This window comes from Brassica rapa, chromosome A04 (genome assembly GCF_000309985.2).
Source record: "Brassica rapa cultivar Chiifu-401-42 chromosome A04, CAAS_Brap_v3.01, whole genome shotgun sequence".
Lineage (NCBI taxonomy): Eukaryota > Viridiplantae > Streptophyta > Magnoliopsida > Brassicales > Brassicaceae > Brassica > Brassica rapa.
In genome coordinates this window covers 66,529-87,013 of record NC_024798.2, presented here as the reverse complement: position 1 = coordinate 87,013, position 20,485 = coordinate 66,529, and the positions used below count along the sequence as shown (strand labels likewise).

General features: G+C 30.4%; 2 protein-coding genes and 2 long non-coding RNA genes across 5 annotated transcripts; 2 read left to right on the top strand and 2 right to left on the bottom strand.

Moving 5' to 3' along the window:
• Positions 1-1,526: 1,526 nt before the first annotated feature.
• LOC117133781 lies at positions 1,527-7,468 on the bottom strand. Of its 2 annotated transcripts, XR_004457799.1 has the most exons (4): positions 6,812-7,468; positions 5,824-6,461; positions 3,737-3,775; positions 1,527-2,360 (listed from the first exon to the last, which is right to left on the bottom strand). It is a non-coding gene; the product is annotated as an uncharacterized LOC117133781 (long non-coding RNA). The 2 variants fall into 2 exon arrangements; XR_004457800.1 differs by lacking the exons at positions 3,737-3,775; positions 5,824-6,461.
• A 1,805-nt stretch (positions 7,469-9,273) lies between these two features.
• LOC117133788 lies at positions 9,274-11,354 on the bottom strand. Its single transcript, XR_004457813.1, has 2 exons — positions 11,076-11,354; positions 9,274-10,182 (listed from the first exon to the last, which is right to left on the bottom strand). It is a non-coding gene; the product is annotated as an uncharacterized LOC117133788 (long non-coding RNA).
• Positions 11,355-13,939: 2,585 nt separating this feature from the next.
• Positions 13,940-15,544, top strand: LOC108871580. Its single transcript, XM_018658163.2, has 4 exons — positions 13,940-14,249; positions 14,334-14,621; positions 14,692-14,797; positions 14,883-15,544. Exons 1-4 carry the CDS (start codon positions 14,122-14,124, stop codon positions 15,495-15,497), a joined length of 1,137 nt encoding a protein of 378 aa, XP_018513679.2. The 5' UTR covers positions 13,940-14,121; the 3' UTR covers positions 15,498-15,544.
• Positions 15,477-19,399, top strand: LOC103862721. The gene is made up of 8 exons (XM_033290801.1): positions 15,477-16,154; positions 16,227-16,433; positions 16,510-16,599; positions 16,675-16,755; positions 16,874-17,125; positions 17,213-17,557; positions 17,638-17,943; positions 18,050-19,399. The coding sequence occupies exons 1-8, from the start codon at positions 15,534-15,536 to the stop codon at positions 18,335-18,337; spliced, it is 2,190 nt and encodes a 729-aa protein (XP_033146692.1). The 5' UTR covers positions 15,477-15,533; the 3' UTR covers positions 18,338-19,399.
• Positions 19,400-20,485: the final 1,086 nt, after the last annotated feature.

The following is a 20,485-nucleotide window of genomic DNA, read 5'->3' as shown; positions in this document are numbered from 1 at the left end:
TTTTACAGTTTCAAAATTCATTCTATATTTGTATTAATGTATATTCAACTCTTTTTGATGATACAGGGGCATTGTTTTAATTTTTTATCAAATAATTTAGTAAAACTTTGTAATACTCCTGAAATTGGTGGAATACCCACTATAAAATTGCTATTCTCTAGAGAAATGAAGACAACAAAGGTTCAAAACGTCTTTGACCTTCATAATATGTTAGTGCATGATGCAACTATGCATTAAAATAACATTGTCATATTTTTGAATATTTCACAAAATCTATGTATTAACCCCTACGTAATATTGAGTTTTTCGGTAAATATTCTCTATACTGAAGCCTATGATATTTATTGTTGTTTTAAAGTTTCAAAATACATTCTAAATTTGTATTAATGTATATTAAACCCTCTTTCATGGTACATGGGTATCGTTTTAACTTTTTATCAATTAATTTAGTAAAACTTCATATACTCCCAAAATTGGTGGACTAACCACTATAAAATCGCTATTCTCTAAAGAAACGGAGACAACAAAGGTTTCAAACCTTTTCGACCTTCATCATATGTTAGTGCAGGATGCAACTATGCGTTAAAACATTATTTTCATATTTTTGAATTTTTCGCAAAATCTATGTGTTAACCCCAACGAAAATATTGAGTTTTTCGGTAAATGTTCTATATACTGAAGCCCATGATCTTTAGTGGTGTTTTCTAAGTTCTAAACACACTCTACATTTATATTAATATATACATATTTAATGTACATGGGCATTGTTTAAATCGTTTATCAATTATTTTAGTACAACTTCATAATACTCCCGAAATTAGTGGATTAACCACTATAAAATCAGTATTCTCAGAGAAACGGAGACAACAAAGGTTCTAAACCTCTTCGACCTTTATCATATGTTAGTTCAGGATGCAACTATGCATTAAAACAATGTTTCCATAATTTTGAATTTTTCTAAAAATCTATGTGTTAACACCTACGAAAATATTGAGTTTTTCGGTAAATATTTTCTATACTGAAGCCTATGATCTTTAGTGTTGTTTTAAAGTTTCAAAATTCCTTCTATATTTGTATTAATGTATAATCAACTCCCTGTCCTGGTACATGGGCATCGTTTTAATTTTTTATCCAATAATTTAGTAAAACTTCGTAATACTCCCGAAATTGGTGGAGTAACCAATATAAAATCGCTATTCTCTAGAGAAATAGTGACAAAAAGGTTCAATACCTCTTTGACCTTCATCATATGTTAGTGCATGATGCAACTATGCATTAAAACAACATTGTCCTATTTTTTAATTTTTTCCAAAATCAATGTGTTGCCCTAACAAAATATTGAGTTTTTCGGTAAATATCTTTAGTATTGTTTTAAAGTTTCAAAATACATTACAAATTTGTATTAATGTTTATTAAACTCTCTTTCATGGTACATGGGTATCGTTTTAATTTTTTTATCAATTAATTTAGTAAAACTTCATAATACTCCCGAAATTGGTGGACTAACCACTATAAAATCGCTATTCTCTAGAGAAACGGAGACAACAAAGGTACCAAACTTTTCGACCTTCATCATATGTTAGTGCAGGATGCAACTATGCATTAAAAAAGTATTTTCATATTTTTTGAATTTTTCTCAAAATCTATGTGTTAATCCCTACAAAAATATTGACTTTTCGGTAAATGCTATATATACTGAAACCCGTGATCTTTAGTGGTGTTTTACAATTTCTAAACACACTCTACATTTTTATTAATATATATTTAACTCTATTTTAATGTACATGGGCATTGTTTAAATCGTTTATCAATTATTTAAGTACAACTTCATAATACTCCCGAAATTGGTGGACTAACCACTATAAAATCAGTATTCTCTAGAGAAACGGAGACAACAAAGGTTCTAAACCTCTTCGACCTTCATCATATGTTACTTCGGGATGCAACTATGCATTAAAACAATATTATCATAATTTTTTAATTTTTTCTAAAAATCTATGTGTTAACACCTACGAAAATATTGAGTTTTTCGGTAAATATTCTCTATACTGAAGCCTATGATCTTTAGTGTTGTTTCAAAGTTTCAAAATTCATTCTATATTTGTATTAATGTATATTCAACTCTCTTTCATGGTACATGAGCATCGTTTTAATTTTTTATCCAATAATTTAGTAAAACTTCGTAATACTTCTGAAATTCGTGGACTAACCAATATAAAGTCGCTATTCTCTAGAAAAATAGAGACAACAAAGGTTCAATACCTCTTTGACCTTCATCATATGTTAGTGCATGATGTAACTATGCATTAAAACAACATTGTCATATTTTTGAATTTTTCTCAAAATCTATGTGTTAACCCCTATGAAAATATTGAGTTTTTCGGTAAATATCTTTAGTGTTGTTTTAAAGTTTCTGAATACATTCAAAAATTGTATTGGTGTATATTAAACTTTCTTTCATGGTACATGGGTATCGTTTTATTTTTTTCTAAATTAATTTAGTAAAACTTCATAATACTCCGGAAATTAGTGGACTAACCACTATAAAATCGCTATTCCCTATAGAAACGGAGACAACAAATGTTCCAAACCATTTCGACCTTCATCATATGTTAGTGCAGGATGCAACTATGCATTAAAACAGTATTTTCATATTTTTGAATTTTTCTCAAAATCTATGTGTTAACTCCTACGAAAATATTGAGTTTTTCGGTAAATGCTCTATATACTGAAGCTAATGATCTGTAGTGTTGTTTTAAAATTAATAAACACATTCTCTATTAGTATTAATGTATATTAAACTCTCTTTCATGTTAAATAGGTATCGTTTTAATTTTTTATCAATTAATTTAGTAAAACTTCATAATACTCCCGAAATTGGTAGACTAACCCCTTTAAAATCGCTATTCTCTAGAGAAACGGATACAACAAAAGTTTCAAACCTCTTCGACCTTCATCATATGTTAATTGAGGTTGATACTATGCATTAAAACAATATTTTCATAATTTTGAATTTTTCTCAAAATCTATGTGTTAACACCTACGAAAATATTGAGTTTTTCGGTAAATATTCTCTATACTTAAGCCTATGATCTTTAGTGTTGTTTTAAAGTTTCACAATTAATTATATATTTGTAGTAATGTATATTCAACTCTCTTTCATGGTACATGGGCATTGTTTTAATTTTTTATCAAATAATTTAGTAAAACTTCGTAATACTGCCAAAATTGGTGAAATACCCACTATAAAATCGCTATTCTCTAGAGAAATGAAGACAACAAAGGTTCAAAACCTCTTTGACCTTCATAATATGTTAGTGCATGATGCAACTATCCATTAAAACAACATTGTCATATTTTTGAAATTTTCACAAAATCTATGTATTAACCCCTACGCAATATTGAGTTTTTCGTTAAATATTCTCTATACAAAAGCCTATGATCTTTAGTGTTGTTTAAAAGTTTCAAAATACATTCTAAATTTGTATCAATGATCAAACTCTCTTTCATGGTACATGGGTATAGTTTTAATTTTTTATCAATTAATTTAGTAAAACTTCATAATACTCCCAAGATTGGTGGACTAACCACTATAAAATCGCTATTCTCTAGAGAAACAGAGACAACAAAGGTTCCAAAACTTTTCAACCTTCAGCATATGTTAGTGCATGATGCAACTATGCGTTAAAGCATTATTTCCTATTTTTGAATTTTTCTCAAAATCTATGTGTTAAACCCTACGAAAATATTGAGTTTTCGGTAAATGCTCTATATACTAAAGCCCATGATCTTTAGTGGTGTTTTATAATTTCTAAACACACTCTACATTTTTATTAATATATATATTTAATGTACATGGGGATTTTTTAAATCAGTTATCAATTATTTTAGTGCAACTTCATAATACTCCCGAAATTGGTGGACTAACCAGCATAAAATCAGTATTCTCTAGAGAAACGGAGACAACAAAGGTTCTAAACCTCTTCGACCTTCATCATATGTTTGTTCAGGATGCAACTATGCATTAAAACAATGTTGTCATAATTTTGAATTTTTCTAAAAATCTATGTGTTAACACCTACGAAAATATTGAGCTTTTCGGTAAATATTCTCTATACTGAAGCCTATGATCTTTAGTGTTGAAGTTTCAAAATTAATTCTATATTTGTATTAATGTATATTCAACTCTCTTTCATGGTACATTGGCATCGTTTTAGTTTTTTATCCAATATTTTAGTAAAACTTCGTAATACTCCCGAAATTGGTGGACTAACCAATATAAAATCGCTATTCTCTAGAGAAATAGCGACAACAAAGGTTCAATATCTCTTTGACCTTCATCATATGATAGTGCATGATACAACTATGCATTAAAACAACATTGTCATATTTTTGAATTATTTTCAAAATCTATGTGTTAACCACTATATTTTGGTAAATATCTTAAGTGTTGTTTTAAAGTTTCAAAATACATTCTAAATTAGTATTAATGTATATTAAACTCTCTTTCATGTTAAATAGGTATCGTTTTAATTTTTATCAATTAATTTAGAAAAACTTCATAATACTTCCGAAATTGGTAGACTAACCACTATTAAATCGCTATTCTCTAGAGAAACGGAGACAACAAAAGTTCGAAACCTCTTCGACCTTCATCATATGTTAGTTGAGGATAAAACTATGCATTAAAACAATATTGTCATAATTTTGAATTTTTCTCAAAATCTATGTGTTAACACCTACGAAAATATTGAGTTTTTTGGTAAATATTCTCTATACTTAAGCCTATGATCTTTAGTATTGTTTTACAGTTTCAAAATTCATTCTATATTTGTATTAATGTATATTCAACTCTTTTTGATGATACAGGGGCATTGTTTTAATTTTTTATCAAATAATTTAGTAAAACTTCGTAATACTCCTGAAATTGGTGGAATACCCACTATAAAATTGCTATTCTCTAGAGAAATGAAGACAACAAAGGTTCAAAACGTCTTTGACCTTCATAATATGTTAGTGCATGATGCAACTATGCATTAAAATAACATTGTCATATTTTTGAATATTTCACAAAATCTATGTATTAACCCCTACGTAATATTGAGTTTTTCGGTAAATATTCTCTATACTGAAGCCTATGATATTTATTGTTGTTTTAAAGTTTCAAAATACATTCTAAATTTGTATTAATGTATATTAAACCCTCTTTCATGGTACATGGGTATCGTTTTAACTTTTTATCAATTAATTTAGTAAAACTTCATATACTCCCAAAATTGGTGGACTAACCACTATAAAATCGCTATTCTCTAAAGAAACGGAGACAACAAAGGTTTCAAACCTTTTCGACCTTCATCATATGTTAGTGCATGATGCAACTATGCGTTAAAACATTATTTTCATATTTTTGAATTTTTCGCAAAATCTATGTGTTAACCCCAACGAAAATATTGAGTTTTTCGGTAAATGTTCTATATACTGAAGCCCATGATCTTTAGTGGTGTTTTCTAAGTTCTAAACACACTCTACATTTATATTAATATATACATATTTAATGTACATGGGCATTGTTTAAATCGTTTATCAATTATTTTAGTACAACTTCATAATACTCCCGAAATTAGTGGATTAACCACTATAAAATCAGTATTCTCAAGAGAAACGGAGACAACAAAGGTTCTAAACCTCTTCGACCTTTATCATATGTTAGTTCAGGATGCAACTATGCATTAAAACAATGTTTCCATAATTTTGAATTTTTCTAAAAATCTATGTGTTAACACCTACGAAAATATTGAGTTTTTCGGTAAATATTTTCTATACTGAAGCCTATGATCTTTAGTGTTGTTTTAAAGTTTCAAAATTCCTTCTATATTTGTATTAATGTATAATCAACTCCCTGTCCTGGTACATGGGCATCGTTTTAATTTTTTATCCAATAATTTAGTAAAACTTCGTAATACTCCCGAAATTGGTGGAGTAACCAATATAAAATCGCTATTCTCTAGAGAAATAGTGACAAAAAGGTTCAATACCTCTTTGACCTTCATCATATGTTAGTGCATGATGCAACTATGCATTAAAACAACATTGTCCTATTTTTTAATTTTTTCCAAAATCAATGTGTTGCCCTAACAAAATATTGAGTTTTTCGGTAAATATCTTTAGTATTGTTTTAAAGTTTCAAAATACATTACAAATTTGTATTAATGTTTATTAAACTCTCTTTCATGGTACATGGGTATCGTTTTAATTTTTTTATCAATTAATTTAGTAAAACTTCATAATACTCCCGAAATTGGTGGACTAACCACTATAAAATCGCTATTCTCTAGAGAAACGGAGACAACAAAGGTACCAAACTTTTCGACCTTCATCATATGTTAGTGCAGGATGCAACTATGCATTAAAAAAGTATTTTCATATTTTTTGAATTTTTCTCAAAATCTATGTGTTAATCCCTACAAAATATTGACTTTTCGGTAAATGCTATATATACTGAAACCCGTGATCTTTAGTGGTGTTTTACAATTTCTAAACACACTCTACATTTTTATTAATATATATTTAACTCTATTTTAATGTACATGGGCATTGTTTAAATCGTTTATCAATTATTTAAGTACAACTTCATAATACTCCCGAAATTGGTGGACTAACCACTATAAAATCAGTATTCTCTAGAGAAACGGAGACAACAAAGGTTCTAAACCTCTTCGACCTTCATCATATGTTACTTCGGGATGCAACTATGCATTAAAACAATATTATCATAATTTTTTAATTTTTCTAAAAATCTATGTGTTAACACCTACGAAAATATTGAGTTTTTCGGTAAATATTCTCTATACTGAAGCCTATGATCTTTAGTGTTGTTTCAAAGTTTCAAAATTCATTCTATATTTGTATTAATGTATATTCAACTCTCTTTCATGGTACATGAGCATCGTTTTAATTTTTTATCCAATAATTTAGTAAAACTTCGTAATACTTCTGAAATTCGTGGACTAACCAATATAAAGTCGCTATTCTCTAGAAAAATAGAGACAACAAAGGTTCAATACCTCTTTGACCTTCATCATATGTTAGTGCATGATGTAACTATGCATTAAAACAACATTGTCATATTTTTGAATTTTTCTCAAAATCTATGTGTTAACCCCTATGAAAATATTGAGTTTTTCGGTAAATATCTTTAGTGTTGTTTTAAAGTTTCTGAATACATTCAAAAATTGTATTGGTGTATATTAAACTTTCTTTCATGGTACATGGGTATCGTTTTATTTTTTTCTAAATTAATTTAGTAAAACTTCATAATACTCCGGAAATTAGTGGACTAACCACTATAAAATCGCTATTCCCTATAGAAACGGAGACAACAAATGTTCCAAACCATTTCGACCTTCATCATATGTTAGTGCAGGATGCAACTATGCATTAAAACAGTATTTTCATATTTTTGAATTTTTCTCAAAATCTATGTGTTAACTCCTACGAAAATATTGAGTTTTTCGGTAAATGCTCTATATACTGAAGCTAATGATCTGTAGTGTTGTTTTAAAATTAATAAACACATTCTCTATTAGTATTAATGTATATTAAACTCTCTTTCATGTTAAATAGGTATCGTTTTAATTTTTTATCAATTAATTTAGTAAAACTTCATAATACTCCCGAAATTGGTAGACTAACCCCTTTAAAATCGCTATTCTCTAGAGAAACGGATACAACAAAAGTTTCAAAACCTCTTCGACCTTCATCATATGTTAATTGAGGTTGATACTATGCATTAAAACAATATTGTCATAATTTTGAATTTTTCTCAACATCTATGTGTTAACACCTACGAAAATATTGAGTTTTTCGTTAAATATTCTCTATACTTAAGCCTATGATCTTTAGTGTTGTTTTAAAGTTTCAAAATTCATTCTCTATTTGTATTAATGTATATTCAACTCTCTTTCATGGTACATGGGCACTGTTTTAATTTTTTATCAAATAATTTAGTAAAACTTCGTAATACTCCTGAAATTGGTGAAATAACCACTATAAAATTGCTATTCTCTAGAGAAATGGAGACAACAAAGGTTCAAAACCTCTTTGACCTTCATAATATGTTAGTGCATGATGCAACTATGCATTAAAACAATATTGTCATATTTTTGAATTTTTCACAAAATCTATGTGTTAACCCCTACGCAATATTGAGTTTTTCGGTAAATATTCTCTATATTGAAGCCTATGATCTTTAGTGTTGTTTTTAAGTTTCAAAATACATTCTAAATTTGTATTAATGTATATTAACCTCTCTTTAATGGTACATGAGTATGTTTTAATTTTTTATTTTTTAATTTAGTAAAACTTTATAATACTCCCAAAATTGGTGGACTAACCACTATAAAATCGCTATTCTATAGAGAAACGGAGACAACAAAGGTTCCAAATCTTTTCGACCTTCATCATATGTTAGTGCAGGATGCAACTATGCATTAAAACAGTATTTTCATATTTTTGAATTTTTCTTAAAATATATGTGTTAACCCCTACGAAAATATTGAGTTTTTCAGTAAATGCTATATATACTGAAGCCCGTGATCTTTAGTGGTGTTTTATAATTTCTAAACACACTCTACATTTTTATTAATATATATTTAACCGTATTTCAATGTACATGGGCATTGTTTAAATCTTTTATCAATTATTTTAGTACAACTTCATAATACTTCCGAAATTAGTGGACTAACCACTATAAAATCATTATTCTCTACAGAAACGGAGACAACAAAGGTTCTAAACCTTTTCGATCTTCATCATATGTTACTTCAGGATGCAACTATGCATTAAAACAATATTGTCATAATTTTGAATTTTTCTAAAAATCTATGTGCTAACACCTACGAAAATATTGAGTTTTTCGGTAAATATTCTCTATACTGAAGCCTATGATATTTAGTGTTGTTTTAAATTTTCAAAATTCATTCTATATTTTTATTAATGTATATTCAACTCTCTTTCATGGTACATGGGCATCGTTTTAATTTTTTATCCAATAATTTGGTAAAACTTCGTAATACTCCCGAAATTCACGGAATAACCAATATAATATCGCTATTTTCTAGAGAAATAGAGACAACAAAGGTTCAATACCTCTTTGACCTTCATCATATGTTAGTGCATGATGCAACTATGCATTAAAACAACATTGTCATATTTTTGTATTTTTCTCAAAACTTATGTGTTAACCCCTATGAAAATATTGAGTTTTTCGGTAAATATCTTTAGTGTTGTTTTAAAATTTCAAAATACATTCTAAATTTGTATTAATGTATAATAAACTCTCTTTCATGGTACATGAGTATCGTTTAAATTTTTTATCAATTAATTTGGTAAAACTTCATAATACTCCCGAAATTGGTAGACTATCCACTATAAAATTGCCATTCTCTAGAGAAACAGAGACAACAAAAGTTCCAAACCATTTCGACCTACATCATATGTTAGTGCAGGATGAAACTATGCATTAACAGTATTTCATATTTTTAAAATTTTCTCAAAATCTATGTGTTAACCCCTACGAAAATATTGAGTTGTTCGGTAAATGTTCTATATACTGAAGTCCATGATCTTTATTGGTGTTTTAAAATTTCTAAACACACTTTACATTTGTATTAATTTATATCTAACTCTATTTCAATGTACATGGGCGTAGTTTAAATCGTTTATCAATTAACTTAGTACAACTTCACAATATTTCTGAAATTGGTGGACTAACCACTATAAATTCGGTATTTTCTAGAGAAACAGAGTCAACAAAGGTTCCAAACCTCTTCGACCTTCATCATATGTTAGTTCAGGATGAAACTATGCATTAAAACAATATTTTCATAATTTTGATTTTTCTCAAAATCTATGTGTTAGCACCTACGAATATATTGACTTTTTCAGTAAATATTCTCTATACTGAAACCTATGATCTTTAGTGTTGTTTTAAAGTTTCAAAATTCATTCTACATTTGTATTAATGTAAATTCAACTCTCTTCCATGGTACGTGGCATCGTTTTATTTTTTTATCAAATAATTTAGTAAAACTTCGTAATACTCCCAAAATTGGTAGACTAACCACTATAAAATCGCTATTCTCTAGTGAAATGGAGACAACAAAGGATCAAAACCTCTTTGACCTTCATCACATGTTAGTGCATGATGCAACTATGCATTAAAACAGTATTGTCATATTTTTGAATTAAAATCTTTAACCCCTACGAAAATATGCATTAAAATCTTTGACCTTCATCACATGTTAGTGCATGATGCAACTATGCATTAAAATCTTTTATCAATTATTTTAGTACAACTTCATAATACTCCCGAAATTGGTGGACTAACCACTATAAAATCAGTATTCTCTACAGAAACAGAGACAACAAAGGTTCTAAACCTTTTCGATCTTCATCATATGTTACTTCAGGATGCAAATATGCATTAAAACAATATTGTCATAATTTTGAATTTTTCTAAAAATCTATGTGTTAACACCTACGAAAATATTGAGTTTTTCGGTAAATATTCTCTATACTGAAGCCTATGATCTTTAGTGTTGTTTTAAAGTTTCAAAATTCATTCTATATTTTTATTAATGTATATTTAACTCTCTTTCATGGTACATGGACATCGTTTTAATTTTTTTATCCAATAATTTAGTAAAACTTCGTAATACTCCCAAATTTCGTCGAATAACCAATATAAAATTGCTATTTTTCTAGAGAAATAGAGACAACAAAGGTTCAATACCTCTTTGAGCTTCATCATATGTTAGTGCATGATGCAACTATGAATTAAAACAACATTGTCATATTTTTGAATTTTTCTCAAAATCTATGTTAGTGCATGATGCATGATGCAACTATGTATTAGTATATATTAAACTCTCTTTCATGGTACATGGGTATAGTGTTATTTTTTATCAATTAATTTAGTAAAACTTCATAATACTCCGGAAATTGGTGGACTAACCACTCTAAAATCGCTATTCTCTATAGAGGCGGAGACAACAAAGGTTCCAAACCATTTTGACCTTCATCATATGTTAGTGCAGGATGCAATTATGCATTAAAACAGTATTTTTATTTTTTTGAATTTTTCTCAAAATCTATGTGTTAACCCCTACGAAAATATTGAGTTTTTTGGTAAATGTTCTATATACTGAAGCTAATGATCTGTAGTGTTGTTTTAAAATTAATAAACACATTCTATATTTGTATTAATGTATATTCAACTCTCTTTCATGGTACATGGGCATCGTTTTAATTTTTTATCAATTAATTTAGTAAAACTTCATAATACTCCCGAAATTGGTGGACTAACCACTATAAAATCGCTATTCTCTAAAGAAACGGAGACAACAAAGGTTCCAAACCTTTTCGACCTTCATCATATGTTAGTGCAGGATGCAACTATGCGTTAAAACATTATTTTCATATTTTTGAATTTTTTTCAAAATCTACGTGTTAACTCCTACGAAAATATTGAGTTTTCGGTAAATGCTCTATAAACTTAAGCCCATGATCTTTGGGGTTATTTTAAAATTTCTAAACACAATCTACATTTGTATAAATTTATATTTAACTATATTTAATTGTATATGGGCATCTTTTTAATTTCATTTCAACTCAATTAGTAAAACTTCATAATGCTACCGAAATTGGTGGACTAACCTCTATAAAATCGCTATTCTCAAGAGAAACGCAGACAACAAGGGTTCCAAACCTCTTTGACCTTCATGATATGTTAGTGCAGGATGCAACTATGCATTAAAACATTCTTTTCATATTTTTTATTTTTTCTCAAAATCTTTGTGTTAACTCCTACGAAAATATTGATTTTTTTGGTAAATGCACTATATATTGAAGCTCATGATCTTTAGTGTTGTTTATTAATGTATAATTAACTCTATTTCATTGTACATGGGAATCCTTTTAATTTTATATCAATTATTTTAGTAAATATTCATAATACTCCAGAAATTGGTAGACTAACCATTATAAAATCGTTATTCTCTAGAGAAACAATGACAACAAAGGTTCAAAACATCTTTGACCTTCATCATAAGTTAGTGCAAGATGCAACTATGCATTAAAACATTATTGTCGTATTATTGAATTTTCCTCAAAATCTTTGACTTAACCCCTACGAAAATATTGAATTTTTCGGTAAATGTTCTATATACTTAATCCCATGATCTTTGGTGTTGTTTAAAAAATTTTAAACACATTCTACATTTGAATTAATTTATACTTAACTCTATTTCATTGTACATCGGCATATTTTTAGTTTTTTTATCAATTAATTTAGTAAAACTCCATAATACTCCCAAAATTAGAGGACTAACCACTATAAAATCCCTATTCTCTAAAGAAACGTAGACAACAAAGGTTCCAAACCTCTTTGACCTTCATCATATGTTAGTGCACGATGAAACTATGCATTAAAACAGTATTGTCATATTTTTTATTTTTTCTCATAACCAATGTGTTAACCTTCTACGAAAATATTGAGTTTTTCGGTAAATACTATATAAACTGGAGCCAATGATCTGTACCGTTCTTTTCAAATTTATAAACACATTCTATATTTGTATTAATTTATATTCAACTCTCTTTTATGGTACATGGGCATCGTTTTAATTTTTTTCAAATAATTTAGTAAAACTTCGTAATACTCCCAACATTGGTGGAATAACCACTATAAAAATCGCCATTCGTTAGAGAAAAGGAGACAACAAAGGTTCCAAACCTCTTTGACCTACATCATACGTTAGTTCAGGATGCAACTATGTATTATAACTGTATTGTCATTATTTTGAATTTTTCTCAAAATCTATGTGTTTAACACCTACAATAATATTGAGTTTTTCGGTAAATACTCTCTATACTAAAGCTTATGATCATTAGTGTTGTTTTAAAGTTTCTTAATACATTCTAAATTTGTATCAGTGTATATTAAACTCTCTTTCATGATACATGGGTATCGTTTTAATTTTTTATCGATTAATTTGGTGGACTAACCACAATAAAATCGTTATTCTCTAGAGAAACAGAGACAAAAAAGGTTCCAAACCTCTTTAACCTTCATTATATGTTAGTGCATGATGCAACTATATATTAAAACATTATTGTCATATTTTAGAATTTTCCTCAAAATCTTTAAGTTAATCCCTACAAAGATATTAATTTTTCGGTAAATGATCTATATACTTAAGCCCATGATCTTTGGTGTTGCTTTAAAATTATTAAACATATTCTAAATTTGTACTAATTTATATTTAACTCTATTTCATTGTACATGGGCATCTTTTTAATTTTTTATCAATTAATTTAGTAAAATGCCATAATACTCTCTAAATTGGTGGACTAACCACTATAAAATCCCTATTCTCTAAAGAAACGTAGACAACAAAGGTTCCAAACCTCTTTGACCTTCATTATATGTTAGTGCACGATGAAACTATGCATTAAAACAGTATTGTCATATTTTTTATTTTTTCTCAAATCAATGTGTTAAGTAACCCCTACGAAAATATTGAGTTTTTTGGTAAATACTCTATAAACTGGGGCCAATGATCTGTACTGTTCTTTTCAAATTTATAAACACATTCTATATTTGTATTAATTTATATTCAACTCTCTTTCATGTTACATGGACATCGTTTTATTTTTTTTCAAATAATTTAGTAAAACTTCGTAATACTCCCAACATTGGTTGAATAACCACTATAAAACCGCCATTCGTTAGAGAAAGAGAGACAACAAAGGTTTCAAACCTCTTTGACCTTCATTTTATGTTAGTTCAGGATGCAACTATGCATTATAAATTTTCATTATTTTGATTTTTTTTTTAAAATCTATGTGTTAACACCTACGAAAATATTGAGTTTTTCGGTAAATACTCTCTATACTGAAGCCTATGATCTTTGGTGTTGTTTTAAAGTTTCTAACTACATTCTAAATTTGTATTGATGTATATTAAACTCTCTTCGGATATGCAATTACTTCAACAGACTGTGTCAACGCATCATTGATCCAGAGAAGATTATTAAACTAGAAGAAGAAATTGTGGAGACAATGTGTCAGCTAGAGAGATACTTTCCTCCATCTCTGTTTGATATCATGTTTCATCTTCCACTCCATCTAGCAAGAGAAGCACGCTTGGGTGGCCCTGTACACTTCAGGTGGATGTATCCCTTTGAGAGGTAATCTTCCACTGCATCTAGCAACAGAAATCACTGCTACTATATGTATATGGTACTGACGATATCTTATATTTTCATTCGTAGGTATATGAAGACACTAAAAGCTTTTGTCAAGAATTTTGCAAGACCAGAAGCTTGTATGGCCGAGGGTTATTTGGCTGGTGAATGCCTTGCATTTTGTATGGAGTTCCTGCAGAAATCCGTTCCAGTTGAAGAAGCAATGACAAGAAACGAAGATGTTGAGACGACTCAGAATGTTCTTGAAGGCCGAACGCTGCATAAAGCAACAGAAGTGAGTCTTACTGACAAAGAGAGAGATGTTGCTCACCGGTATATCCTCATGAATACTGCAGTGATCGACCCTTATGTTCAGTAAGTTAAAACTCCAAAGATTGGTACATGTGTTTTTATCTTCTCTCACACTAACTTAATCAATATATAGGATGCATTTAGAAGAACTTCAAAATTCGGATGTAAGATGTGCAAAAAATGAAACCATCTTATGGAAGTATCATACAGAAAGGTTTTCACAGTGGATTAAAGAGAAGGTAAGATTAAATTTTTTTTTTTTGTATTAATAATTCTGTATGTATATGTTCTGTATGTGTATGTTCTGATATGTTTCCTTTTCAGATACCAAATAACTCCAAGGACCATTCGCAAAGGCTGAGATGGCTTGCTTTTGGACCAAGAAATATTGCTCACACCTACAAGGGATTTGTAGTTAATGGCTATCGATACCATACAGACGATATGCAGAGGAAGACACAGAACAGTGGAGTAGCATATGAAGCCTTTTCGATGTGCAGAGCTAGTGCCAAAGATTCGAGGCAACAGGCTGATATAGTAACATACTATGGCGTGATAAAGGAGATCATTTTGCTTGACTATCACATGTTTCAAGTGCCTCTGTTTAGGTGCAGTTGGGCTCATAAAGGTAGAGGACTTAAAGAGGAAGACGGTTTCACACTAGTGAATCTCCATATGAACCAGTCAACATTTGCAAACGATCCGTACATTATGCCTGCGCAAGCTAAACAAGTGTTCTATTCTAGAGAGGAAGATAGCTCTCCTTGGTATGTAGTGATGAGAGCACCACCACGAGGGTATCATGAGTTAGAGACAGAAGAAGAGATTTGTTCTGCAACGTTAGCAGTCCAGCCTGAAGACGATATGGGAGATCAATCATCCGATGACGAGAGTTTCTGTGTTAGGAATGACTGTGAGGGTCAACTAATATATGAATAATGATGAGTTTGTTTTTCTTTCAGGTTATTTGGTGCAATGAATTCCAAAGCTGTTACAGGGAAGTGCCGTCGCAGTAAACGCCAAGCAGGTCTTGATGTTAGTCCTGAGGTTTCTTTAGTTCAGAAAAAACCCAAGAAAAATGCTACAATCCCGACCCTGGACGAAGACTATTATTCAGAAGAAGAAACAGATCGTCAGGAAGTGGAAGAAACAGAACCTGAAAAAGTCGATGAAACTGGACCTGAAGATATGGGAGTTGAAGATGCTACCCCAGAGACAGAAGATGAAGGTGTAGATCCTGAAGATGTTACACAAGCAGAGAGAGATGTTAACGAAGATGACGACGATGAAACACAACCACCATCACAACAAGAACAATTCAGTAATCAGTCGGAGCCACAGAGACAGACACAGACAGAGCAGTCCGATAACACAGTCAAGAAGACTAGAGGGCCAACAAAAATGCGCAAAGTAGCTAAGCATATAGAGGACAAGGTTGACGTGGAGTTTAATGCTCTAGGTGAGCATGTTGGTCGTGGGTCAGTTACACTCTCATCTTTCCTAGGTCCTCTCGTGAGAGAGCATGTCCCAGTACTTCTAGATGACTGGAGACATCTCGATGAGAAAACAAAAGACGCTTTGTGGGAGGAAATTCAGGTTAAGTTATTCAAACTCTTTCATATCTGATTAATGTAGTAAGCCTTTTACTAACTTCAAAATCTTTAACAGGGAAGATTCAACTTGAAAGAAGAATGGAAAAAAGATGTTGTTTTTAAGCAGATTGGTTGTTTGTGGAGGGCCTCTAAATCCAGATTGTCTTCGAAAGTCAGAGCTACCAAAAACAAGGCTCAACTACAGATAATTAAGCCCAGCAACATACAATCTGCGACTGCGTGGAACAATTGGGTTAAAGGAAGATGTACCACAGCTTTTAAGGTAATATAAAATGTGGATTGATGAGAGTCTGTGTATATTAATAATAATTGATTGAAATTGTAATGTGCTTGTTTAGGAACAAAGTGATAAATACCGGGAACTCAGGAAGGGACAAATTCCTCATACCACTAGCCGTAAAGGGATGATTCGACTTGCAGATGAGATGGTATGTTTGTATTTTCCGAATCTTTGGAATTAGAAATAACTTCAATTGCTGACAACAAATTCATATAAATTGTAGAGGAAAAACAGTAGTGATCCTAGAAAGGTAACTAGAACAAAGGTTTGGGTCGCTGGTCACACGCATTCTGATGGAAGACCTGTGAGTCAAGAATTTGCAGAAACAATAGTAAGATGATTTTATTTCGTAGATTTAAATTCACTTGCAAGTTTGTTAGTATGAGGACACTTTACAACAGTCGTTATATATGTTAATGCAGGAGAAGATTAAGAAAATTGACAGTGAAATGGGGTCAAGTTCAGATAATGTCGGTGAAGATGCTGTCACTCAGGTGCTAGGAAAGGATAAACCAGGAAGAATTAGGGGGATGGGGAGAGGGGTTACTGCAACCAAGTTGGCATTCTTACATGCTAGAGACTCCCATGTTCAGAAGCTTCAAGATACACAAGCAGAACTAATCAACAAGATTGAAGATTTGCAAAATGTGGTCAAAGACTTAGCCGGCCAAAAGGTAAGTTCCTTACAATATATTTTTGACTATATAGCCTTTTAAGTGCTATCTGGTTTTAAGAATCTTGTTTATTTTTCTCTGTGTTAGAAAAAAAACGATTATCGTTCTACCTATGAAGTAAGTGATATTAGCAAGGGAGGAATAAGGTGCCAACTACTTGATTGGGTTTCGAATGATGATGTCGTTGTTGCTGAAGGAGAATACCACTCTAGTGAACCCTATTATAAGATTGGTCGAATTCCATTGGGTCCAAATGCGGCTGCTGTAGTAGTGAAGTCTGTCTCAGTAGAAACAGCATCTATATGGAGACCTACAGCAACTTGTGCTAGGCTTGCTCAGGCGGTTGGAGTGAAAATTGCATGGCCAGCTTATAAGATAATCCTGGACGATGATATTGACTTAGCAAGCAATGGTAACATCAACGGATCAGAGGTAATTATATATTGTTAAAGATCTTCCCTAATATACATTGAATACATGACTACTGAAATTTATCTTTTTTAATGATTCAGCCTACTGATGCGTCTTTTGGAAAAGTTCAAATCTTTGACTACTGGAAATCAGAAGAAGAATTAATTGCTGAGGGTGTATTGTTGTCGACTGATCCTGTTGAACTAGTGAACCAAGTACCGCTAGGACCGAATGCTGCAATTCTTAGAGTGGATTTGGTTGTGAAATCTGATGCTTTTATTTGGAGACCTACTCGTGAAATGATCAAGATGGGTGATGCCCTACATGGGAAAATTGCATGGCCTATCGATAAGATACTATTACCTGATGAAGATTCACCAAAAGAATCAAACAAGAATTCCATTCAGGTATGTTTCTGAAACATATTATTTATTACTTAACTAAAGTAGTGTGATTCTTGTTGGATTCAACGATGATTGTGTTGATTGTCTTTGTTACTGTCTTTTGTTGTAGAGTGGTAGTAACAGCAGTGGTTGTAGCAGCAAAGGTGGTAAACAGAAGTGCGCTCTCTTGGACTGTAATAACTCTGGACACAGAGTGGCTTTAGGTCGTGTGTTCTCAACTGATCCAGCAGAGAAGGTGCATTTCGTCCCTTTAGGTCCCAATGCTTCTAAGGTTTGGGTAGAGGTTTCCGAGTACGATGGGGCACGAGTGTGGAGGCCAAACTCAGAAATTGAATACATTGGTGATGCAGTTGGAAGCACGGTGGCTTGGCCAAATGACAAGCTTGTTTTATTGTAAGAAAGATATGTTGCTTTTGAACTTGTTATGCTATTATGCTAGTTGCAGCACACTTTGAACTTGTTATGCTATTATGTAATATTTGACAAGAATGTTTTAATGTTGAATCTTTGAAGTTTATGTTTCATAATATAATGTCTGACAAAAAAAAATCGAGTCTATATAAAAATAAATATATATAAATTATAAAATGAAATTATTTAAATATGCTATATAATAGCATCAATATTAGCTGCTATGATTTCAAAATAATATATATAGCAGGAACTATTAATTGCTATATATGAATTAAAAATAACTTCTCGAAAACGCTGTTAATAATATAACTAATAACATTAATGACGCGCTATTAAATAGGTTACTATTGCAAATAAAAGCGCTATCGATTCCGAAGAAACGATAGCACCGCGAAAAAGTGTTATCTAATGTGTCATACCTACTATGACGGACGATGATACATCGTTCCTTAAACCGCTGTTAAATCGTTAGATAACGTTTTTCGTCCGCTAGTAAAGCCCATTTTTCTTGTAGTGTTGTTTGATTTTTTTATCAATTAATTTAGTAAAACTTCATAATAAACGGAGACAACAAAGGCTTCAAACCTCTTTGACCTTCATCATATGATAGTGCAGGATGCAACTATGCATTAAAACATTATTGTCATATTTTAGAATTTTCCTCAAAATCTTTGTGTTAACCTATACTAAAATATTGAATTTTTCGGTAAATGCTCTATATACTGAATTCCGTGATCTTTAGTGTTGTTTTAAAATTTCTAAACACACTCCACATTTGTATTAATGTATAGTTGACTATATTTCATTGTACATGGGCATTGTTTAAGTTTTTTATCAATTAATTTAGTAAAACTCCATAATACTCTCTAAATTGGTGGACTAACAACCACTATAAAATCGCTATTCTCTAAAGAAACGTAGACAACAAAGGTTTCAAACCTCTTTGACTTTCATCATATGTTAGTGCATGATGCAACTATTCATTAAAACAGTATTTTCATATTTTATATTTTTTTTCTCGAAATCTCTGTGTAAAATATTGAGTTTTTAGGTAAATGCTCTATATATTGAAGCCTATGATCTTTAGTGTTGTTTTAAAATTTCTAAACATATTCTACATTTGTATTAATGTATATTAAACTCTATTTCATGGTACATGGGAATCATTTTAATTTTATTATCAATTAATTTAGGAAAATTTTATAATACACCCTAAATTGGTTGATTAACCAATATAAAATCACTATTCTCTAGAGAAAATAAGACAGCAAAGGTTCTAAATATTTTTGATCTTAATCATATGTTAGTGCGGATTGCAAATATGCATTAAAACAGTATTGTTATATTTTGAATTTTTTTCAAAATCTATGTGTTAACCTACGAAAATATTGAGTTTTCGATAAATTCTTTGAAGCCAAGTGTTGTTTTAAAATTTATAAACACATTTTATATTTATCTTAATATATATATTCAACTCTATTTAATGATACATGAGTATCATTTTAAATTTTCATCAAATAATTCAGTGAAGCTTCGGTGGACTAACCACTACGAAATATAGTGGGCAAGCGACGCAAGAGGCCCAACCAAGAGATAAAAGAATTCCGAGGAATATACTCTTTAAACCAGATAGCCTTAGACCAAGACTGTCGTGTAGACTGAATCCGTCTACACAATGTTTTTAAGAGAAAAATCTCATAGTTTGGATTTTAAGAAAAATACAATAAATTAAACCCCGATGATAAAAACCTGTTAAATCCCATGGCTCGGTTACCAGTTCAATACCAATATATAATCCGTTTGAATTATATTTTTTTAAGTTAGCTATACAATTTTAAGTTAAAATAGTTTTTTTAATATATATAGTTGTGATAGTAATTGATCAGTATTTTGAGAGGATTTATACTACATAAAAACAGATTTAATAATCAACTACTAATTAATCTCATATATGTCTATTACAAATTTACAATTTGTGAAAAAAGATTATATATGAAAATAATTTATTCTTTTGTATTTTCAGTAACTATTATTTAGTTATATATTAAAATTAATTAAGTTATTGATTCATAGTTTATCCATGGTCAAACTAATAATCTAGTGATTCAAGAAATAGTCCGATTCAATATTT